General features: G+C 43.9%; 1 protein-coding gene across 2 annotated transcripts in view; it reads left to right on the top strand.

Moving 5' to 3' along the window:
- sugt1 (SGT1 homolog, MIS12 kinetochore complex assembly cochaperone) overlaps positions 1-25,437 on the top strand; it is a 34,872-nt gene extending 9,435 nt beyond the window's left edge. For both annotated transcript variants that reach the window (XM_080778828.1, XM_080778827.1), the window contains exons 6-13: positions 585-638; positions 2,587-2,615; positions 2,819-2,841; positions 3,176-3,272; positions 6,612-6,719; positions 18,809-18,899; positions 22,578-22,750; positions 25,101-25,437. In XM_080778828.1, coding sequence (XP_080634954.1) covers positions 585-638; positions 2,587-2,615; positions 2,819-2,841; positions 3,176-3,272; positions 6,612-6,719; positions 18,809-18,899; positions 22,578-22,750; positions 25,101-25,202 — 677 coding nt within the window. In that variant the 3' untranslated portion in view covers positions 25,203-25,437. The remainder of the gene's footprint in view (positions 1-584; positions 639-2,586; positions 2,616-2,818; positions 2,842-3,175; positions 3,273-6,611; positions 6,720-18,808; positions 18,900-22,577; positions 22,751-25,100) is intronic.
- The last annotated feature ends 281 nt before the right edge of the window (positions 25,438-25,718 follow it).

Genomic DNA, 25,718 nt, shown 5'->3' with positions numbered 1-25,718 from the left:
CAATTAATTAGCATTTGTCATTGCATTATTAAACATAATTGTGTATCGGGATGGTTTGGGGAATATTATTTATTTATTTGACCTTTTTGTACCTCATATTAAATTGATGAAATTAAGTAAAGCAATGTACAATGCTCCTCCATCAATATTCTGTGATTGTTAATTGTGGAAACTGAAATTGCAATTTGATACGCAATTATTTATTGTAACTATCTGCCATTAACTTCCCATTGATTTTTACTGTACTGTACAATGCTAACAGAAATAGAACCGCCTCAAAACATCGTTGCTCCTTGCAAAAATAGAAAAATAGGTGACATGAGCACTACGTACGTACGTACGTACGTACGTACGTACGTACGTACGTAGGAAGGAGCCTCTGCTACAGGCTCACAGTCACAGTCGACGCTCACTCAGGCTGTTGGCGCTCAGTATTATTATATACGTATTTTATTATTATATACGTACGTACGTAGGAGCCTCTGCTACAGGCTCACAGTCGACGCTCACTCAGGCTGTTGGAGCTCACTCAGTATTATTCTGCAACATATTTGACTCCTTGCTCGTTGTGTCTCGTCCCTCAGGTTCCGACCAATCCTTTGAGGTTTGGATGAAGCGCTGCGAGGAGATGATGGAGAGTAAGTAAAGCTAACGGGACAGCCTACGTTCTGCTGTCCCACGCTCAGTGGTGGAAAGTAAAGTCATTTACATTTACTTAAGTACTGTACTTACAGTATTTGAGGTTCCAATTCCCAATACCTTTTGCTTTTACGCCACTACAATTTTTACCAGCAGCTAAAACGTGGCAGCAGACTCGCTGATTTAATGGGTAACGGACAGTAACACATTTGAGTCTCAGTGACTGTACTCGCGGACTCCCACGCATACTACCGCGGACCACCTCCGCCCCGCGCCGAACTCCTCGGCCCACAGCCTCTACCCGCGGACCCCCACGCAGGCTTTGGAGAATGGGCGACCTGAGCATGTACAAATACAACCAAATGGACTCATAACTCTACAAAATGTTAGACTCTCGTTTTAGGAAAGATTGGCATGTCAATGTGTTCGGGTGTCAATCAAACCAACTGCGTGAGTGCTGTCAGGTGAAAACCTTGTATGACCAAAACCATTCCTTTACAAAATATATAATAATCAAAAAATCATAAAATAGTTAAAATAGCCTATCTATTTACTGTGGACCACCACCGCCGCAAATATATAAGCTGCTGGTAATAATATGACGAAAGTCATCATTTCTTGTTTCCTTGTTTTTAAACTTAGTTACTAGTTTCTAGTACTTTCTACTGTAGATTTTGATTAACCACTTAATATTTTGTGGCCATTTGAAAATAGCTGATCGACAAGCTCACAGCTTGTAGGTCTGCAGTGCTATTTATAAAATATCTGTATTGAAAACTTGAAACAGGACATTCTTGCACAGTGAGTACTTTTTACCTTTGGTACTTTAAGTATATTTTGATACCAAATTTTTACCAATACTTTTTACCAGCTGTTCGAACGTGTGTGTGTGTGTGTGGCTGGCTATTATAGCTAGGCATGTTAAAAGTGCGCAGCTCAAGTTTAAATCCCAGAAGCGTTGTGATTCATCACAGTTGCCTGCCGACAAACCCCAATGAGGCTCACAGCACGTGTACACACACACACACACACACACACACACACACACACACACGCATGCACGCGCGCAGTATGCTTGCTGGTTTAAATCCCCACCCCAAAACACTATCCACACACACACACACCTTGAGTGATTATTCCTCTTGCAGTCGAGAACGTTGACTTCCACTCGTGTGTTGTCTCTTTGTTCTTCTGGAGACAACAATGTGTTTCCAGTGTGCTCAGCTGCTGGCTGTCCCTGGCTCCTGTCTGACACCACTGCAGTACACTTCAAAATGCGCGTGCACACACACACACACACACACACACACACACCTTCTTATCAGTCCCAACAGTCCCCACAGCCCTCCCTCTTTTCAAGTACGACCTCATTAAGACAACATTAACTCGCGTCTCGTATCTCCTTTCGCCGTCAAATCCGCCGTCTCTCTAATGAATGTATTGAATAATATATGACAGTTTCTGGTAAACGGTGAGCTGGCGGGGGGCCCACGGGGCTTTTAATGGGCGTGGACAGACAAGTAAACAAGCTGGCTTCGGAGCCATCGCAGAGGAGTCTTTTGAGTACAGCAAAATTACGTTGAAACCCAGTGCAGATTCTCTTCGCATGTTTCTTGCCTTTCCAGCTATTGGTCAATGTTTAATGCAGGTTAAATTATTGTGGTTAGAGTGTCCGCCCTGGAACTGGGAGGTCGGAGGTTCGATCGGATACCAAAGACTGTAAAATGGGACCCAATGCCTCCCTTCTTGGGTTGGATTGGGGGTCAAATCAACTAATGATTCCCGAGTGCGGCGCACGCTGCGGCTCACCGCTCCAAGAGATGGGTCAAATGCGGAGAACAAATGTCACTGCGGTAACGTGTGTGACTAATCGTATGACTTTGATAACGCCGATATTATGTCTCCTGTTCTTTTTCAACTTCTGTGTCTCTCTCTCTTTCTTTCCAGAGAATAGCCAGAATGATGAAGTCAGTACGGTGAGTTCCTCCGTAAGGCCACCGGGGGTCACTGTTGCTCTCAGCATTAGCCTTTGTGTGCTGTGCTGTGTGTATTCCAGATGAAGCCTTACTAAGCTCTTTGTTTTTCTCTTTGTGTGTCTTGCCTGTGTCCATTTGTTTTGTGCACCCCCCCCCCAACACACTGCCTAATTGTCTGTTCCGGTGACTGAATCTTCCAACAGACACCGGCAGCTCCGCACGTGAAGTGAGTACACAAACGTTCCCAGAGAGTTGTTGCCAAGCAAAGCTTGTATCAGGATATGTATTGTGTTTGTGCCCGGCTGTTTGCTTTTGAGGTGTGATTTTGAGTTGTTTTGTCATATTATTTAAAATGACTAACTAAAGGTCCCTAATGTTCAAAATCCACCAGATTTTGATCTGTTGTGTGCATGTGGGTGTGTAGATATGTATTTTAGTTTTGTGGAGACATAACTGAGAGCTTATGATTGTCATGTAATTTATCACCAATTCTTCAGACTTGGCTAAACAGTAGTGTGTGCATTTCTGTGGCCTGTGTGTGCATTTCTGGGCTTCCACAGATATGATTGGTACCAGACAGAGTCCCAAGTAATTGTCTCAATCATGGTGAAGAATGTAGCAAAAGATGGGGCCCGTGTCAACTTCTCAGAGACGGCGGTACGTGCATCTACGCACACACATCAACACACACTACAAAGTACTAGAAAAGAACTTTGACTTTGTGTCAAATGGATGTGTGTGTGTGTGTGTGTGTGTGTGTGTGTGTGTGTGTGTTCATGTTCACTATTCCTTTAGGGCCTCTCCTCAGGGGTAACCATTAGATGGGTCTTCTCTCCGTTACACAAGCACATGCGCAGACACACTCACTCAGTCCCAGGGGAGCCAACTATGCCTCCAGTGGTGCCTTGTTAAACATTGCCCCCAAGTCGAGATCTAAGAACAATTTACCTTCCCCGCAATTCCCAACCTCTTAATTGTCAGTAGATGGAAAGCATAGCTGATCTAAGATCAGCCTCAAAGTCCCCCCCCAGGGAGAAAGCCCTTTCTCGCTCTCTTTATCCCTCTTACAGTTCTCTCTCTTTCTCTCTCTGAGGGGTAACTGGAGGGAACCCCAGAGAACGGCTTTGTTTGTCCTCGTAGGATAATAAACCCAGTCTAACCCCCATATCAAAGGAATTGGTTCGCCCTTTCCCCAAATTCACTTTTAATCAACTGTTCTTCAGCCTTTGGAAAGTTGTGGCGCAAACTGCAAAATACAGATAGCTTCATATATCTTTAAGCAGATCTCTGTATGCATGTGTGGTTATGTGTCTACTAAATTTAGTGCAATTCAAGATGAAAGGCAGAGTTTCCAATTATCCTGTTCCCCTGTGACAAAGTGTGCATGGGTTGTATACTTACGGTTATTGAGTGAATTGGAAATTAATATTAAAAGACTTGATCCCCTCCCCCGCTTTCGATTGCTTTTAGCTACTGTGCCCAACTTTACAAATTAAGTTTGTATCTATCATTGCCTGGTCTCTTTTACAAAGCTCTCTTGGAAACTCTGTGTGAATTCACTGGCAAATTGAAAGAGTCGCCTTGTGGAATGTTTCAAATCAAAGGCAATGGTCTCAAGTCATACGTAATGAAGTAAATATGACCACTTTTATTAATTACATTACATTCATTACACATACATTTTAATATAATTACTAGAAATCTTGTGTTGGTTATGTTCTTAGCATAATATGAATTACGATACACGCAGATCATTTTCTACACAATCTTTCTTTCAGTACTCAGAAAACTGTGGGAAAAAAGATAATGACATGCTAATGCCTAGGCTTCTCCTTCCATGCATCAAGTGACAAATTTTCCCTGACAGGCAACTCCATTTGTCGGCCAAGCATTTGGAAATATGCACCCTACCGAAATTCTTGGCTGAGGGAACTCTCTGGAACACCTCAAAATTGTGGAGCCTCTTATTTTAATTTTTTGGAAACCACAGTTGTCAATATTGCGATTCCAACATATTGTCTCTGTCGGGTGGAAACCTAAAACTGTTACTTTTCAGGATTCAAATAAAAAGAATGGCAAAAGTAGCAGAACTAAGCTCAAACCACATCGCTTTGCACCACGTTTCGAACTTGTGGATCTGTTCATTCTTATGCTTTCGTGTGATGCTGTACTACGATCAAGCAGGGCGTTCATTTACGCAAAGAGATTGGAGGTTTCCGCCTGGCAGTGACTATATAATTATTTTGAGACATCGCAGCAGGCCTTAACTCTCTGTGTAGCGCTTCTCAGAAGACCGCAGTTATATTTTGCCATTCCATTGTTTCAATGTGACGAGTCTGTCCAGAGCTCTTGTGGTGTGTGTTGGCTGGCTTTGACAAGTGGTGAGGAGGAAGTGGGCCTCCTTGCACCTCTGTGACCCACAACACTGTGACAAGCTGTAGGGAGTTGGACCAGTGTCTCACTGCCAGGGTTAGGTGCCAGGAGTACGACACAGTGCCAGGAGTAGGCAAGACCCATGCCTGGATTTTGAGTTTAATGCCGATCCCAATTCCCGAGATCGGCATGACCGATTGACTGAAAGACTGAAAAATAGAAAGAAATTTGTTTTAAACGCCCAAAATATAGGGTGGTTAAAGATTGGGAAACCGACCGCATTACTGGCAATTTATTTTCCACTGTATTTGAAATACAGCTTAAGTTGTATTTCACCCATCTTACAAAGGAATGGAGTGGAGCGTTTTTTGAAATATAGTGGGGTGAAAGTTATATGCATCCAAAAATACAAATACGTAAGTACAGTTTTTAATAGTAGTAAAGTATTAGTTTTTTACTTAAACATAATAATAAATACAGCACTCAAGTAAATTGTCTGTCGGGTGGAAAGTTAAACCTCACACCCAAACTGTTACTACTTCAAATTCCAAAATGGGAAAAGTAGCTCTTCGACAAGCTCGGGCTGCATTTCAAGCTAATGGATCTGCTGCACTTGATACTTTTGTTTGACACTGTAGTATGATCAAGTACTAAGGGCATTAATTCGTGGGGAAATAAATATATATACAAAAAGTTAAACTATGGCGACAAGAGCTTTCTGCCCGACAGCTACGAAATGTTACTTGGTTAGCGTCCGCCGCTGTCAGTGAGCCACGCCACTGTGACAGGCTGTATGGAGCTGGACCAGCCGTCGTCAGGGGTCAGTGTCCGGTTGCAGGGGACACAGTGCCAGGAGACTCCATGCCGTCACACCAGCCTGACAATTATTCACAAGGACACGCCAACACCCCTCCCCCACCACGACACACCGCACCACCACCCTTCCTTATTCATCTTTGTCTTTCTTATCTGGTATCTGGGTTGAGTTCTCTCCTTCAACACTGTGCAGCCACAGGGGAGAGGTCAACGTTTGGTCTCTCGCTATCAATTTAGATGCTTGTTTACGGCAGTCAAGAGTGATGTTGTTTTCGAGGTATTTTTCTATTGTTATCGGTTGATAACATTCGAAGCGGGTGGTCGTTTCAGGACATCGACAGGGTGAACAATCATAAAACAAGAATTTGTTTCAATCCGTTAAAATATAAGTGTAGATGATTTTATTTGACGTGTTGCTATTTGTTAAAAAATTTAGTTTTTCTCCAAGTCTTGGAGTTAACTGTTTAAACATAATAACATTACATTGAAATTAGGATGTAGCATCCTGATATTCATAAGTAATTCAAACTTTCCATTTCTCTTGTGGCTCATGGCTACCACGGGCGCGCGTGTGTGCGTGCGTGTGTTACTGTTTGTGTGTCCACAACTATACAACAGTATTGTTTGTTTCTATGGTTAAAAATGTTAGTCTTAAATTTAGAGAAAGTTTACTGATCATACTTAATTGAGTACCGGTGTCGCACCAACGCATTATGAGCTTGTAGATCTGCTCTTTTTGGCGTGCAACTACATAACTTAAGAGAGTCCTCACAAGTATAGTAATATAAATGTCTGTGGTCCTCCCAGGTGTCTACCACAGTGCGGTTGCCATCAGGGGACGACTACAGCCTTGGCCTGCAGCTGCTTCATCCAATCAGTCCTCTACAGAGCACCTTTAAGATCCTCACCACCAAGGTACCACCTGCAACCATCGCTCTGTCAGAGTCTAGATCAGTGGTTCCCAAAGGGGTCCTTGAAACGAAAATGATTGAAATTCACTGCTAGAGCCGTGAAAATCTTCTCTGATGGGGGTCCTGGGCATATATTTTCTAATTGGGGTCATTCAAATAAGTGTCATTTTGGGGGTCCTTCACATGGAAAAGTTTGTGAACCACTGGTCTAGATTGCTTATTTGCAGTATAGAGCTTCTCTTTGTCACCATTTCCATCAAGGTTGTGTATTCAGTCCTTTCCTCTACACACTATACACAAATGTATTAGCCCTTCACCCAGCAACATCACATACTTTAAATACTCTGATGATACTTCCATTCTCGGACTGCAACATAACAATAACTCTATTACGGACTATCAGAATACCATTTCTCATTTTACACAGTGGTGCACTGACAACTATCTACAGTTGAATGTGGACAAAACTAAAGAACTGGTCATTGAAACAACCCACACAGGACTTAACCCACTCATTAATGGTAAAACAGTAGAACAGGTTGACTGTTTCACATATCTTGGACTCGCCATCACCACGGACAATAAACTTAGTTTTGATCAACACATTACATCTATCCAGTCACGCTTTCAGCAAAGACTCCATGTAATTCGTAAGTTAAGATCATTATTTGTTGCTCCTCGTCTTCTGTTATTACTGTACAAAAGCATTATCCAACCTCTTCTGTTGTACTGTACTGTACACCTCACTGTCCATGCCTAACAGAAACAAACTTTTCAGTATTACCTGTATTGCTTCCAAGATCATCGGACTCTCTACACCCACACTTTCTGATTTGAACAAATAAGGCCATTACACGGTTAGCACTTTCGATATCAAATGATCATCCTCTGTATCGCTTTTTTAACCTCATGCCATCTGGACAAAGATACAGAACCTTGCCATGGAAAAAGGTCTGTTTTTTCAGCCACCGCGGCATTAAACAAACTGCCCTGCCGATAGGATGGTTCTGTATACAACGTACATGTATGATGGGATGGTTCTGTAGTGTATACAGTGGGGACCTCATCTTTTTGTATTGTCATGGTGTTTTGGGCTATGTGTTGTTTTTGATGTGGGTGTTCCTTCGGGACAATAAAGATTATTATTATTATACAGAAATATTGTGCCTAGAGCAAATGACTAGATCAGGCGCCCACACGTTTCTGACTTGATCTACAGTACCCACCCATGAAAATGATTATTCCATTGCTGAAAAACATTACCTGAGGTGGCTTTGGAATAGCAGCGCTGCCATTACATATAAGACAAACACACTTGGAATGGGAAATAGTGGAGGGGGGATCCTCCCTCCCATTCTGTATGGAAGTGGTAGGTTTTTTCGGGTTCTTTTCCTCGCACATTTTTGTATAACTTTATAATACTAGGCGTAGGCCGGTGCCCGGCTGTAGAGCACTGAGTTGGTCAGTGACAGTAACGATGGAAGTTGGCGATCCATCCCCATCCGGCTATGCAATACCCGTTGTACCCATGTCAGAGTACCCGTCCCACCCATCCGTGTTTGTGTAGTGTCCCTTTATTCCCTTATATATGGAGTTCTGTTTCAGGATGCCCAAATATGAATTGTTGTGATGTCAGAACAGGCCAGCATGCCCAAATATGAAGTGTTGTGATGCCAGCTCCATATATGGAGATATAGGGGTGATCAGGTCCTGAGCTCGGGCAGAGGCCTTTGTGCTGGTTCTGGATAACTGTGGGTGAAACGGACTTGATGCCGGGCACTGTTCTCCCTGTGGGGGTGTGGAATGTGCGTGTCGAATTTGACGTCGGTGGGGTGAACGGGTCTCAAGTTAAGTGCATTTCAGACGTACACGTACAGAGATACAGAGATGTGGTGCATTTACTGTATAGATAGAAGATAGATAACTGACTATGTGCATGAAACTCTTGAAAACCTAAGCATTTCATTGGCTACTATAGAAGCCATGAAGGGAGCTGACAGGCCATTCTTGATTTCACCTAATTCCAAGTGGCAGATGCCAAAAAGAGGACGAGTTTTGTTATAAATGATTCTTTAGGCTTATTTTCCATGTGGTCTACCTGGCTGCACAACCTTTTGTCATCGACTACTAGTAGATCACGATCTACCTTTTGGGCACCCCTGATTTACATCAACCACCAGATCCCAGAATGGATGGGAGATCTAAGAAAAAAGAGAAAGAAAATACTTTTTATACTTTACCAGGAAAGGTATGGAGGAAAGGCAGAAGATTACACATATGAAGTCACATCATAAGTAACCATAGATCCGCTGTCAGTCAATCCTGTTTTTTTTTAGGGGTGTCCCGAACTAAGAATGTACATGATTTAATCTGATTGGTCAAGTCTTGACTATCGTCTAATGATAGTTGAATCGTGGTATTGTTTTTCTCATTGTTACATATTCTCACTTGTTCTGTGACACATGGCTTCCATCCACACCATACAAAAGACCAACACCCAATTAAGTATTTAACTTCTTGGCAAAGGAATTTTATTTAAAAAAAGAGAGGTCAACACAGATTGAGGATCACCAATTTAATTTCTTGTCTATCATTTGCCTAAACTTCAGAACAGACCTTGGTGTATACAATTCCTAATTATCAAATCGTTAATTCCTCCTGTCCTCCTATTTTGTATGGATTAACCTACTACAGCTAACCTACTACAGCTGTTCAATTGCCTAAACCCTAAAGCCTGTCTTTCATATGATCATTCAGTAACATTACATGATTCATCTTTAGCTTCTTCCATGATGTCAGGTTCAAATAAAACAACAAAACAACCATAAAATTGAGTTTAAATGATTCTGGTTTTGCCACTGACCAGTTTCATCTTCTGGTCTGTGAAAAGAAGCCCAGGAACAGAGTGAATCATTGCTATCCTATGGCAATATGTAGTCCTATTTAACTGTCTTTTCACTGTATCCAATTGGCTTACAAGCCACGCCCTGCAAATCTGTGTAGGAGCCTACGTTGTCGATATGTTCTCGCACACCACATGTCACAGACACATTTCGCAGAAGATTCGATCATGCCTGTCGCCTTCCTGAGCCATGTGTCCCCTAGGTCAGGAGCCTATCTCCTGTTTCTGTAGTGTGAGGCAGCTTTATGTATAAGTACACTCCCTAGAGAATGTCACAGGGACTTAGCCCCAATGCAGCCCTTGACGCTGAGTGCCAAGCATTGGGTAACATTTTATGAATAACATTTTATAGTGTTTGGTATGATTCGGCCAGGAATTGAACCCTGACCTGTCAGTCTCAGGGCAGACACTCAAACCACAAATCCACTGAGCGGGTAACAGTACTACCAGTACCGGTAGTAAATATGCTGATTTAATTAAGTAAGCAAGTCTGTTGGAATGGCTTATTGTCTGTATTGGCCGAGAATGAGTGTTATATATCCCCTTTTCAATGCACTATACCCCTTGGAGATGAATTGCTGAGGTCCTATACCATCCGCTCAAAGAGTTTCCCATCTAGTTACACAGGGAGAGGTTACGGGTTAATTGTCTTGCTTAGGACACCTCGACACAATTCAACTTTATGATTGGACGATTCGATCAAATCGTCCAATAGTCAACTGTTTGGGGTCACCTCTATTATTATTGGTGCAAATAACAACGCCTCAAGAGTGATAGTGGCTCAGTTTACACTCCTGCTGTCTAGCAAGCCAATGATACATTGAAGACTGAACAACGCCTTGCATTCGATTTTTCTAGTCATTGAGGTTGAGAAAGGGAAAAAAGAAATTAGGAGAAGAACACTCACACAAGCCCTTAAGGTTATCACAGTGCGATTAGCTTCTAAACCTCTTTTGGAAAAAAGCTGTCCAAAAGCACCAGTGTAAAGTAGGCTGCAGCTGTCTGTCTATAATTCCTTAAAGCTGTTAAGCCTGCTAGAGCCACGAGAAATGGGAAGAAAACACCCCAGGCTTGTTAAATATGTCCCCTGTAGACACCTTAGCATAACTCGCAGAGTTAACGAGAGATTTGTGCACCCATACACACCTAACCCACATATACACTCAGGATGAACTGCAGATACACACATGGGCAGTAGCCGCCTACTTATCCTTGCTTGCACACGCAGCATGAAGAGAATATACTGTACACACACACTCACACAGGCACTCAAATGTCAACCTACACAATACACATGCACACACACGCTCATACTACACACACACACACACACACACACACACACACACACAGGCTTACACTAACATGTCTATCTATATTGTACACACGCACAATATTTATTAGACGGGCATTCATATGCCTACCTACACATAATACATATACACAACCAATATGAAATATATCTACACTCAGACGCACAAAAAGTGAGCAACTAATACAAGCACACACATACTCTCACTGAAATGTTAAATCTGTGTCCTGTGAGAGTACCCCAGCGCTGTTTAAGGTGATTATGGCTCTAATGAGTAGGAAGGGCAGTTTTTAGTATAGACTAATTAGTGTGTATAAGGGATGTGGGCTAATGACTGCTCCAGTGTTGACTGAGTCTGTGTGCTTGCTCAGAGTGTGAGAATTCCGTCTGCTCCTAGGACTGTTGAGTACAGAGTGTGGCGGGGAGAGAGACACCAGGGGAATACAGCATGGAGACAGAGAGAGAGAGAGAGGTTTTTCCTTAACATATTATGACAATCGTGTGACAGGTATGGGTCACACAATTGGATATTTTGAGCCGATTCCGATATGCAGTAAGATCGGAAAACAATGGCAGACAACCATTATGTCTGGCAATTCCCTTGCTGCTGAGTTAAAAGAACACAGTATTTAAACAACTTTTCCCTCACGGATGGCACTGGTGCATCTTTAGATGTTTGAAATCTGCTGAACAAGGATGAATCGCTGATCTTTCGGCACACAAAGCGGCGCGGGGCAGATAACACAAACACATGGTTTTCACATTAATCTTCTGTTTGACGTGAACGCCAATAGGTCGTCGGATTAAACGGCAGCATAAATATTTTATGTACGGCCTTATATCAGCTGAGATATATCCGCCTGCCCATGGGTATCGGTCGGGCTCTAGGTCAAACCGCGCAGCCATAGAAAGAAATTGATTGTTTTGTATTTTTTCCTGACTGCGGAATACGATAGCGGAGATTAAATGGCAACAACACGGTGCTCACTGTTTCCTGGGTATAGCAGCGGGGGCTCGGGTCACCAACACCGCAAGAAACCTGACTTCTTTCATCCAGCAGCCGCAACGGCTGATGGATGCCAAAGATGTCTCCAGGCGGATTCAGCACTTTTTCTTTACAAGCCCAATGGGATATAGTTTTTGGGTGTTTTTTTTGTGTGAAATGGTCACCTCCCATAGAGAGACAAAAAGTGAAACGCATTAGGTTACTGACTTTGAAAACCCCCCTTGCACGCCCGACAGCAACGATAAGTTAGGTCGTTTCATGTTGTCCTGTGTTGTGTGTAGCGGATCTCGCCACCGTGTCCGCAGCCTGGATGTCAATGGCACAGTTTTGCTGTGCGTGCTTGTGGAGGTTGACCTGCCTGGGCAGGGAAACCGGGGCTGTTTCTCTACACATCAGCAAGTTTAGCAGCAGAAAGCCAGCCTTTTCTATCTGAAGCCTCCAGCCTCTGTCACGGAGTGAAAAAAATAATAAATCCCTGACTGCCCTCCTCCGCTCGCTTCATGTATACTGTACATACAAATTCACAGTGGTCATTCACACACACACACACACACACACACACACACACACACACACACACACATTCTTTCTCTCTCTCTCTCTCTCTCTCTCTCTCTCTCTCTCTCTCTCTCTCTCTCTCTCTCTCTCTCTCTCTCTCTCTCTCTCTCTCTCTCTCTCTCACACACACACACACTCTTTCTCTCACTCACACTCACACACTCTTTCTTTCTCTCACACACACACTCACACAGAGGCTTGTGAGGCGCGCACACTCACTCACTTTTCCATGGCAACAGTGGACACTGCATACCAGAGGTGCACGTGTGTGGAAGCTTAAACAAGCACTCAGTCTGGGAGAGATGGGGAAGGGAGAGACTTAGACAGACCCAACAGACTGCTCTCTTTCTCTCTTTCTCTTCCCCATTCTTTCTATTCCTGCTATTTTTTCAACATTCATTTTTCACCCCCCCCCCCTTGAATTTTGCCCTCTCTTGTCTCCTCGATTTGTCTTTCTGTTCATCGTTCGCTGTCCCTCTACTGTTGTGCTCTGTAGCTTTTGTGCTGTTATCTCTCTCCCTCTTACACGGTCACCCTGCACGCGCACATGCGCACACACACATGTTGGTTTTGCGAACTGTTGGATTGCGTCGCATTGACTTACATCCATTCCATATCACCTTGCATCAGCCTTAATCATAACTGATCTAACACTAACCTTTACTCTTTTTTTGTCAAATAAGCTTTTTATTAAGAACAGGAAATGATTATACAATTGTTAAATTCATTTTTTTTTCTTTTATGAAAAACAAAAAGAAGAAAAGGAAAGAAAAAACCCACTAACCTTTACGCTTAACTCTAACCTTAATTGATACCATGCCTTTGGAAAAACCTCTAATCTAACCTTAACCATAACATAGTATAATGTAATTTTAACTGTGCTTCATAATGTGACCTATGTCAGGTACACACACACACACACACGCATACACACAGCAACACTGCCACCACCCAAGTTGAGTGTTAAAGAAAGAGGGAGGGGAGGAGGGGGTTGTCAACGGAGAGTAGGTTAGCGGAGAAGAGAAAAAGAGTACAGACCCTCCACCCTCTCCACTTTACTCCCACAAAGACCTGCCTGTTCCCTGGTCCACTGGGCTCCATGGGTATGCATGGCCCTCCACACACACACACACACACACACACACACACACACACACGCACACACACACACACACACACACACACACACACACACCTCTTAAGAACACACATCCATGATCACATCCGCATTTATCTGTTAAAGACCCCACTCAAAAAAGGGGGAAATAACCGGCTTAAAAATGTAAATGTACGTCCTTTCTGAGAGCCGTGTGCGTTCAGTGTCGTTTCAAAGTCATGCCCCAGAAAGCAGAGGGCGGCGGGGGAGCCCACCCAATGAACAGACACATGAACAACAGCGTCAGCAAATCAAGTTCCGCCAGATTGGCACGCCGCACGCATCCCTAATGAGCGTTTAAGAAATGTTGTACCCCAGGAGCTGTTGATTTACCCCCACCAAGGTCTGTCTGTCTGTCTGTCTCTCTCGCCTACCCCCCCACCCCCTCTTTTCTCTCTCTCTCCCCCCTCTCGCTCTCTCTGCCCCTCTCTCTCTCTGCCCCACTCTCTCTCTCTCTCTCTCTGCCTCTCTCTCTCTATCTGCCCCACACACTCTCTCTCTCTCTGCCCCTCTCTCTCTCTCTGCCCCACTCTCTCTCTCTCTCTGCCCCTCTCTCTCTCTCGATCTCTCTGCCACACTCTCTCTCTCTCTCTCTCTCTCTCTCTCTGCCTCTCTCTCTCTATCTGCCCCACACACACTCTCTCTCTCTCTCTCTCTCTCTCTCTCTGCCCCACTCTCTCTCTCCCGCTCTCTCTGCCCCACTCTCTCTCTCTCTGTAATGGGCTGCCTTCATTCCTCACTGCCAGTATTCATGCATCATCTCCCCGCTGCCTTTAAAGTCTTAGCGGGGGAAGCTAAGCCGGGCATGAGTGTAGTACACACACACACACACACACACACACACACACACACACACACACACACACACACACACACACACACACCATGAATACATGCATGCTCCATCCACACACCCACATCAACAGAGTCTGACAATTCCAATCTTTCAACACACAGTTATACTGTGTTTTTGTTGAAGTGTGTGTGCGTGCATGTGCATGTGTGTGCGCACGCCTGTCACAGCGACCTTGTGTCCTTCGTCACGAAGGATGGCCTAACCCCGGGGGTCACCATTACGATGGGGAGCCAATTACACACCAGTGTGTTTGATCAGAGCAGACGTCTAGACACACACACACTCACTCTGGAGTAAACACGCACTGGCTGATTCGTCGCGTTTCCCAAGCCATCTCCCATCTCCCTTCAGCCAATGAGTAAAGTCTCATCTCTCCGCTCTGTAATTTGCATGGCTGTCAGCTTCTGCCAGTGTTTGCGTTTATTTCCTTAGCCGTCCGTTTAGCAGCATTTGTTTTGAAATCCGTAAATAAGATCTGAAAATATGAGAGAGAGAGAGCGAGGGAGAGAGCAAGCACCGTTTAAGGATAGAATGGGCCGGGGAAGTGTCTGTCTGTGTGTGTGTGTGTGTGTTTGTTGGTCTTTCTGTGTGAGCATGTGTGTATGACATGTACTGTATGTACATGTGGGTTTCTGTGTGTGTGTGTGTGTGTGTGTGTGTGCGTACAGTGGCTGGTGGCCTCCGTGCATGCCACTGCTGTCACAGCCTCTTAAAGAGGCGTCTCCTCGCCTGTCGGTGGCACACACCCGGTGCCGTGGCCTGCCATATCCCTTTAAAGCCCAGACACACAGATGTGGCAGCTAGATTAATCTTGCATGAACTCCGGGGACACAAACAGTGTACACACATACATGCACGTAGTGTAGTGCACACACACACACACACACACACACACACACAAATCTAAATAACACACACACACACGCATACACACACATACATGCATAAGCATATGCACGTTGCACATACTCTACATGTGGAAAGTGTCACAACACAATGAAGTGACACTGAGACACAGCAACACACACAACACACACACACACACACACGCAGGCAGGCAGCCTTTTAAGACGCAGAGGGAAAAAATAAAGTAAAAACGCTGACACACACTGAAGCGCTCCATCGCGGCGCCGTAGCAGCTCATCACCTCGCGGGATGATTACAGTCTGTTTGGGCCATTTATTATTTTCTTCTTCCTCCGCCCCCCGCCCCGCCCCCACCAGTGTTTACCTCGCTACCTGCCTCTCTTTGTGTCTGTCCCTCTCGCTCGCCATGTTCTCTCTGCCGTGCCACAGACCTCGACCTTGTGTTTTGTCTCTCACTGCCCCCCCATCTCTGTCTCTCTCTCTCTCTCTCTCCTCACTGCCCCCCCCATCTCTGTCTCTCTCTCTCTCTCTCTCGCTCTTCTTCTACCCGCCCACTCTTTCTTTGTCCCTGTCGCCTTTTCCTGCTATTGCTCTTCTCTTTTCATCCCGGCTGTTCTTTGTTTCTCTCTCTCTCCCTCCATGTCTCTCTCTCTCTCACTCTCTCTCCCTCTCCATCTCTCTCTCTCTCCCTCTCTCTCCCTCCATCTCTCTCTCTCCCTCCATCTCTCTCTCTCCCTCTCTCTCCCTCCATCTCTCTCTCTCCCTCTCTCGCCCTCCATCTCTGTCTCTCCATCCATCTGCCTCTTAGGCATGGGATGATATGAGAATTACAATTATTGTGGCAAATATAATTGCCACAATAATCAAAATACCGGTATGCTTAAAACTTAAAATGTCACTTGTTAACCACTTGAATCGAAGCAGGTAATTGGATTTGTGTAAAGTGAAATAAGAGTGTTCATTACAGGTCTGTTGTTATGGAGTGTAGAGGGTTTGCAGCTCAACAACCGTTCATTCATCCTAGTGTGTGATGGAGGACAATTTCACCATATATATTAAAATCTCTGCCGTACGATTATTGTGAGCGTTTCTTATCACGATAAAGGATACTGATTATCGTCCCGTCCCTACTCCCATTCTCTCCCTCCCTCCATCTCTCTCCCTCCATCTCTCCATCTCCCTCTCTCTCTCCATCTCCATCTCTCTCTATCTCCCTCCATCTCTCTCTCCCTCCATCTCTCTCTCTCCATCTCTCTGTCTCCCTCCATCTCTCTCTATCTCCCTCCATCTCTCTCTCCCTCCATCCATCTCTCTCCCTCCATCTCTCTCTCCCTCCATCTCTCTCCAGCTCTCTCTCCCTCCATCTCTCTCTCCATCTCTCTCTCCCTCCATCTCTCTCTCCATCTCTCTCTCCATCTCTCTCTCCCTCCATCTCTCCCTTTCTCTCTCTCCATCTCTCCCTCTCCCTCCATCTCTCTCTGATCTCATCTCTCTCCATCTCTCTCTGATCTCATCTCTCTCCATCTCTCCCTTTCTCTCTCCCTCCCTCCATCTCTCTCTCCCTCCATCTTCCTCTCTCTGATCTCATCTCTCTCTCTCCCTCCATCTCTCTCTGATCTCATCTCTCTCCCTCCCTCCATCTCTCTCTTCCTCTCTCTGATCTCATCTCTCTATCTCTCTCCATCTCTCTCCTGTCCTGACACCATGGTGAATGAATTACCTTATCGCCCAATGGAGCAGAAATAGCTTTATTTGCACAGTGTTGTAAAACACACACGCGCACACACTGCATTCCATGTATTATACACACACAGTCACTCACACACACACACACACACACACACACACACACACACACACACACACACACACACACACTCACTGCTTAACACTGCATAACACTGCATATTATATACACACGCATACACCACATCCCATGTATTAACCCTCACACATCATGACAGGTGGTGGCACACAACAGTGTATCTTGCGTGTCTCCCCAGCATGTGCCGTGTCAGTGTAGCTCAGTGTTGCCATGTGTGTGTTTGGTGTGTTGATTTAGCACAGATTCATACAGTAACAGTGGCGTATGAACTGAAGTCTAGACTCTAGGGTAGTGCCAGTAACTATTGATTCATTTATTTTTGATTTATAGGTCAGTAGACTGACAGGAAATGGGGAGTGACACGCAGCAAAGGTCATCGGTATTGAAACCCACGACACGCTGTCAGGCTGGCATTGCAGCCTAGGGTTCCCGGACCACCACGCCGGCAGCCCGGGCCAACTATCGATTATTATTCTTTTGTGATTACGCTATCCATTCGTTTTTTCATCAATCAAAATAAATGTAATAAAACAAAGTATTAATCAAAGAAAGCAAGAAAAGCACACTTTCTTTGATCATTTTATTTTTATATTTCCACAAATAGATGTGAAAACCATATGCCCCACCTCCTTTTGTTCTCCTGATCCGTTCCCCTCCCTTTACCTCCCATTTCTCTTAAAGTTCTCTCCTCTCCCTCTCTCCCTCAAGCTTTCAAGTGACCTTAACTGGAGATCATAATATCCAGTGAAAATCACATTAAAGTAGTCGGCTTAAAACCTACAGTATATACAGCCATGTAAGAAAGAATTGTCTCCGTCTAACTCTCAGTCACCTCTCTCTCTCTCTCTCCTCTCTCTCTCTCCTCTCTTTCTCACTGTCTCTCTCTGTCTCTCTCACCGTCTTGCTCCCCCCACCCCCCTCTCTCTATCTCTGTCTCCTTTTCCTCACTGTCTCTCTCACCATCTGTCTATCTCTCTCTGCCTCTCTCTCTGCCTCTCTCTGTCTCTCTCTGCCTCTCTCTCTCTCTCTCTCTCTCTCTCTCTCTCTCTCTCTCTCTCTCTCTCTCTGCCTCTCTCTCTCTCTCTCTCTCTCTCTCTCTCTCTCTCTCTCTCTCTCTCTCTCTCTCTCTCTCTCTCTCTCTCTCTGGCCCCTGGGCTGACAGACATCTCATTAGTGTTGTCTGTCTGTCAGGAAAGCACCAGATAGAGCGGTGCCCCCGCATCTCCCTGATCTCTCTCTATGTCCATCATTCACACATGCCCGCACACACACAGGCTCATACACGCACACACATACAGTACACACAGCCTCACGTTTACACACACGCACACGCGGTGCCTGGAATGATGATGTTTCTGAGCGTATATCTGGCCTAGCAATGATGTTCTGTGTTGCCCTGTGTTTCAAACCGCTGTCGCTCCCGATGGCTGTTATTTTTAATCTGCCCTTTCTCTCTCCTGCCCCCCACCCACCCCCCACCCACCCTCCTCCTGTCGGCTCAGTTTACCGTGAGAAAGCGTGATGCGTGTTAAAATGTCAGCATCAGTCGCCGTAGCGAATGTAACAATCGATAAAAAGCTACAGCCTCTCTATCGCTCCTTTCCTCCGTCAGGTGGAGATCAAGATGAAGAAGACTGAAGCCATCAGGTGGGAGACGCTGGAAGGAGCAGGGCAGGAGCCCAGCATCAGACACTTCACCCCCAGTCAGTACAAACCCTATGTCTCTCTCTCTCTCTCTCTCTCTCTCTCTCTCTCTTTGTTCACCATCTCTTAACCACTTACTTAACCTTACTTTGCTATTTTTTGGCTAATGAGCCCCCCAGTATACTGTATGGATGCTGTGGTTCAATTTCAAGTGGTTAACCGATCTCTGTCCCTCTCTCACTCTATCTCTCTATTTCTCTTTGTCTCTGTCTCTGTGTTGGCCTCCTCATAACTCACTCTCTGCGACAGTGGGAGGATCAATGTTGGCGCGCGTGTATTTTTTAGTTACGTAGTCGTTCTCATTAGTCTGACAGATGAGGCAGGGGGGTGACAGTGAAAAACATGAGACGCGATTTGAACCCACGCAGTCCCATTACTGTCAAGATTAATACTTGAATACTTGGTATGTTCTCTCCCTCTCTCTCTCAGAACTAAGGTAAGTGGGCAGTCAAACCAAGCGCATTATGTGTACTCGCCTCCTCTCTGCAGGATATCCTCTTAAGTACCAGTATTTGTTAAAACCATGCCCACGCCCCCACTTGTTAGAGCTGTGCAATATCGACGGCGCTAAATCTACGTTTGACATCTTTCCTTTTGCCAGATAAGTGGACTGCAATTTTGCTACTGAATATATAATGTAATGTATAACATTATAAAGTACATACTTTCAATTATATCTTTTTTTTTAAGGGCGTAAAACAACACCCTTTGCTAGCTTTGAATATAGTGCGACTACAGTGATTTTTTTTTTTTTTTCACTTAATTTTTATTGAAGGAAGAACAGACAGACAAAAACTCAACTAACAAGACAATACGGGAAAGAAAAGGAAAAAAGACAAAAAGTAAAAAAAAAAAGGCTGCATTTTTCATATTACAATAAACATTCAATGAAATTCTATTGCAATATCGCTAGGCTGAGAGAAGAGATTCCACTTTTCCCATTTTTTATAGAATTTATCCTCTTGTAGTCTAAGTATGAATGTTAGTTTTTCCATAGAATACAGTTCCTCAATAATGTCCATCCATTGATCTTTCGTTGGTGGGTCCTGTTGGTACCAGCGTCGTGTGATTGCTTTTTTACTTGATGCTAAAACTACAGTGATTTTCAAAGTGGGCAGGAGGTGCAGTTACAACAAATTAAAATTAAATTCATAACATTATTGTGTGAGTTTAACCACTGGTCACGACCTAAGGAAGAGAGTGTTCTGCTGGAAGTGTCGGGCTAGAACATCCGCCGGACGTATTTCCCCCGGATACGTTATTTTTCGACCAATCACAACACTCGTTTCATTCACGGAGAATGTAAACTGATCTGTAATCAGCGTAATATCCTTGGGCGGTAATTCCGCCATTAGCCTGGAACTCACCTATGCTTTCTATGGCATAGGCAGCTCCCGGCAGGATCCTGTGCGCAGCTGCTGGACATGAGACTAATTAATGAGAGCGACAGAGAGAGAGGAGTGTGTGTGTGTGTGTGTGTGTGTGTGTACGGGTGTGTGTGCGTGTGTGCGTGCGTCAATTTAACAAAGGTACAGACGATCAGAAATCAGCAGAGAGTGATCAACGTTTGCGCTACTCTATGTATGCCAAATTGAAGTGGATTCGACCCAGACTTTTTTTTTCTCCCTGGAAAAAAAAAACGTCTGGGTTTCCGAGGCTATTCCGCCATAATCCCGCTACTTCTATTAAACCACTCAAACGGCTAGGTCTTGCAACCTGACATTCCCATTTTTGGAAAGTCAGAAACATTTACAAACATTTCTCAAATAGCAGATCTACGAGCTCACAATACACACACTCACTCACACACACACACACACACATACCGGTAGATTATTATATACATGCATGGTTATGTGTTCACCTGGCTGGAAACGGCATGGCTCTGCAGGAGTCTAGCCGTCGTCTTTGTTGTTTTTCACTCTTTAATGCTCACACCATGGGGCCACGAAAGCTGGGGAAATGTCAGGATTGAGGCAAAAGAGCACAGGGCTTCAAACAGGTACATTTGTCACATGTCATTAAGACCCAAGACCATGCAGCTCTTCTGAAAGTGGGCCATCTGAAGTGCTCTTTTCTATCAGAAATAAAAAATTACCAGGGATGGTATACACATACATGCAGTGATGCACAATATACATGTGGTCTCTATCGGTTGGAAACCTTGTATGTCCAAAACTGTTGGAGTAAAAAAAAGTAGTAGTAGGCCTAGTGCATTAATTAATTAATTTACAAGTTGAAATACGGAGATTCAAGGTTTATGCCCGACAGCGACAATATTTAGCATATTTTTGTAGTGTAAGTGTACAATAAAAGGTGGGCGACTGGGCATGCAAATAATCATGGTTCATATTCTTACAAAATAGTGCATTAATGTATTGTTCTTTGTTTCTCTGGGATGACTCGGCCTTGGGTCATTTCCCACCAGAACGTTGTCTCTTGTACCACTCCTCCTACGCCGTCTCCCTCTCCACTTTCCGGAGCCCTTGTCTTCGTCTATGTTTTTATTCTATAACAGTAGTATAGAATAAAAAACATAGACGAAGACAAGGGCTCACAACTCACTTTGTAATGCTCCAGGTAACTTATATTCACAAACACAGCAGGCAGGACAACAACGTTTTGACCCGTGGCGGTCTCTCTCATCTCAAGCATGAAGTATCATGAGTACCGTATCATACTTGAGAAAGACCGACACAGGTCGAAACGTTGTATGTCCTGCCTGCTGTGTTCGTGAATATAAGTTACCTGGAGCATTACAAAGTGAGTTGCGAGCCCTTGTCTTATCTGTTAGTTTAACAGTTTGGCTCAGCACCAAGACCGGAGGATGTACGTATATTATCTTATTCTAGAAAAAAGAATAGCCCATAAAGATGAGGCAGACTGCCAACTCTTGTTTGTACAGCTACCTGGCCATGATTTCCAAGTCCAAATATGTTCTTTATCCGTTGCTTCTGTGGCCAAGGAACCACACATTGCCGATTTCATTCACTCTCAGTATTGGATTTAATAAGAAGATAATGTAGGGCTAAGATAAGAACCTTGTGCACAGCACCTTCAATCACTTTCAGTGCCAGGACAGGTCAAATCTGTCCTCCTTAATTATTCACCTTTTCCCCCCTTATTATTCTTGTTGCATATATTTGTTGGCTCTTTTCTATTGCTGTTGCTAATGCTGCTACAATGCCTGAGTTGCAAAAACAAAAATAAATGTCACTCTTACATACATGTACACAATAAAGACCATCTCTTATGGTTGGTGAATCGGTTCAAAACCACACTTTAGCACACCTCGAGGTTCTAACAGTCAGCATTGTTTTAAATATAAAGTGAATGCATGAACCCATTAAGATCTGGAACGCACCTTCGCTTTTAACCACTTTAACCATTATTTTAAATTTTAGCTGTTCAAATATTGCAAATATACAAGCTCATAGCGTGGCACAGAGGCAAATCTTTGAATATATATTCTTTCACAGCAACCATTTTTAACTAAAATATTTGCTTCTCTGAGGTCCCTGGAACAACAGATACATAACATTCTGAGGGGTCCTTGACATGAAAAAGTTTGAGAACCACTGATATAGAAACATATCAGAAAACTGTCTTGATTTTAGAAGAAATTTGTAGAAAGGGACTAACGCGAGCCGCTTGCTGGCTCTCCTTCCACCCAACAGGCCAGTATCCGTCCTCTGCCCAGCAGACCAGGGACTGGGACAAGGTGGTGGTGGAGATCAGCGAGGAGGAGAAGAAGGACAAGCTTGAGGGAGACGCAGCGCTCAACAGCCTCTTCCAGCAGATCTACTCGGACGGCTCTGATGAGGTCAAGCGCGCCATGAACAAGTCCTTTGTGAGTAGTACAACACGTGTTCGCTGTCAATGCACGACACATCTCCCAGAAAACACAGTAAAATCATGAGTGTTTTATGTGAGTCGGACAATGTACAAATGGGAACCAAGTTCGTACACTTGCCGAGTTAAATATGAAACATTGAGACAGGGAGCGTGTTTTGGAAGTATAAAATCATGTCCTATTGATCTCTCTGAGGCTTTCCCCTTCCACCCGGACTCTAGTGAGTTAGTATCTGTTGAATTCTGTAGACCTAAGAAACTTTATAGTATCAAGATATTTCATATCATGGTTTTGTGGGGATTTTAAAGTGCCATCAATGTTGAATTTTTACAGATAAAGACAATGTTTAATGTTGCTCCGGTATTAGTATATTCCAGCTTGGCAAACATGGGAAGATTATTTAGCTTATAACGGTATTTTAATTCATTATCAACTTGATAGATAATTATGATATATAATTATGAGTACACAATCTTAATGGTGGCTTAATCCCAACGGAAAAAGTCTAGTGTGTCTTACTGTATAATCAACAAGTAATTATTCAAAATTGTGGAATAATAGCAGACAAAGAATGTGATGAAGGTTCTTGAACTGATTCATTATTGTTGCCTTGCTGATATCAAAAGTTGGATGCTTAACAACATGCTCCAGCTTAACAATGGTTCTAGTCTTTGGCCCCCTCTCACGAGAGCCCAATAGAAAATGGCTGTGCGGCCTGCTAACCAATCTCCAGCCCACTGTTAAGAATCACCTTTGACCCCGACCTCTGAACATCATATCAAGAAAGTCTTCCAATCCTTTTAAATTTAAAAAAAGAACGCGTTACAGCAACCGTTACTGCCGAACGTAACGGCGTTATTGTAACGCGTTATTTGCGTTACGTTACGTCCCAACACTGCCTATAGGTATAAGAAACATGTCGAAAATCGAACCATTTCTATCCATACCTGACCTGACAAAAGTCATACATGCGTTTATCTTCTCACGTTTAGATTACTGTAACTCTCTTTATACTCTCCTTACAAAAATACGACCACATCACACCCATTTTAGCTTCTCGACACTTGCTTCTCAATCTCTTTTTAAAATTGACTTTAAAATCATGCTCACGACATACAAGGCTAGGTCGGGTCTTGCTCTTCCCTTCATATCAGATCTGCTCTCCCCCTGTATGTGCCAACACGCTCTCTGAGATCCTTAGGCAAAGCACTTCTTGAAAGCCAAGTTTTCAGTTTAAACTAAAGACCAAAGGAGATCTGGCTTTCAGCACCAGAGCTCCAACACTGCCCTTGGAGATCAGCCTTGCTGAATTCTTTAAATCCCTGCTGAAAGCGCACTTTTATAGATTAGCTTTCAGTGCTGACTCTTATTAATTAAATTTCAGTCTATCCTGTTGATTGTTGAAATGTGTCTTGTTACTTCTTGTTTATATTTTGAAAGGTGCTATAAGGATTATTATTATTATAATTATAATGATTATTTTCTATCAATTACACACCCCATGAAGCCTTGATGGGGTTTTTTTTGTTGCATTCCAAGCCAATTTGATAACCAGCTGCGCTTCTGGTAGGAGACTTGTGTATTAATGTCAAATGAAGAAGATTGTGTAGGGGGTTGCGGCAGATTCTTACACACACCTGTCTATGTGCACAGTAAAATCTTCAGGGTTTATTTACGTGAGTTCTGAGTGAACTTTTACAATACCATTTGGTCCACTTTCACACTCTTGAGTTTAATTGACTCCTAACTTTATACAGAGAACACTCAGGTGTACGAAATGTACAAACACAAACTTAACAGTGTAACTCGGTGTTGCAGAGGACAGACAAGGCCTCACACACCGTCTGCGAACGCCGCCTCCGTTATTTTCAATGAACCTATAGCACACCGGCGGCGTCCGACGCGCGTTCACGCCTCGCCTGAAGCTCCGATACGCCACCGTTCTATTTTCCAGGCGTTGCCGCGTGGCAACGCACCCGGTGTGTGTTGGGCTACATACAGTACACCAGTACTGATATTTTAACCCATCTGTATTGTAGAGTATGTTAAGGCAATATAATTTGTACATCTGCAGTGGTTGGAGTCTGGTCTCCCTACTGTTCCATTGAGGAATTTAGAGTGTAGGAGGTATTGTATTCCGGACATCGTTGCAGTTACCTCAGAGGCCAAAACGTATGGATTGAAGCTGCTTGCATCCCTGTCTTATAATGTGAATGCTGCTTTGACAGAAAACACAAACGACACTGAAGGTAATGATTAACTGTACACCTAGTAGTCATTGCTATCAATAGCCATTAACTATTAATAAAGACCATGTCATCGTCTGCTTCTCCCTCACCCCCTGCAGATGGAGTCAGGTGGTACAGTGCTGAGCACCAACTGGACAGATGTGGGCAAAAGAACAGTGGACATGAGCCCGCCTGATGATGTAGAGTTCAAGAAGTATTGAACAACTGTCTCATTTGCCTCTCTTTCTCTCTCTCTCTCTCTCTCTCTCACACACACACACACACACACACACTTTACATGACCGTATCTCCCTCCATCTCTCCTCCTCATCTCTTGGTATTCATCCCCAACCTCAGCCTTGTCCTCTTACCTCTTCGGCTGCTCACAGAGCTCCGGTGTCTCCTACCGGTAGGGCTGGGCAATATGGACAAAATCAAACATCGCAATATGTTTTGTGATCATTTTGATAAATTATCATCAGCAATCATTTATAATAACGAAGTGGATGAAGGCAAATAATGGAACTGCCAGAAAAGTTATACCATTACATGGCTTTAACCACTTCACCACGCAGTGGTGTCACATGATGATATACGAGCTCACAATGCATCACACTGTGGGCTTGTAGATCTGCTGTTCTCACAATTTGAACTTTTTTGCCTGTATTGACATGTAAAAATAGGAATGTCAGGTTGAAAATAGTCAATGCAGCCTTTAGAACAGCACCATCGAAGAG

The sequence above is a fragment of the Protomyctophum bolini genome (genome assembly GCF_963924005.1).
Source record: "Protomyctophum bolini genome assembly, chromosome: 12".
NCBI classification, from domain to species: domain Eukaryota; kingdom Metazoa; phylum Chordata; class Actinopteri; order Myctophiformes; family Myctophidae; genus Protomyctophum; species Protomyctophum bolini.
The sequence above is the reverse complement of the archived record's forward strand: the minus strand, read 5'-3'. Positions and strand labels throughout refer to the sequence as shown.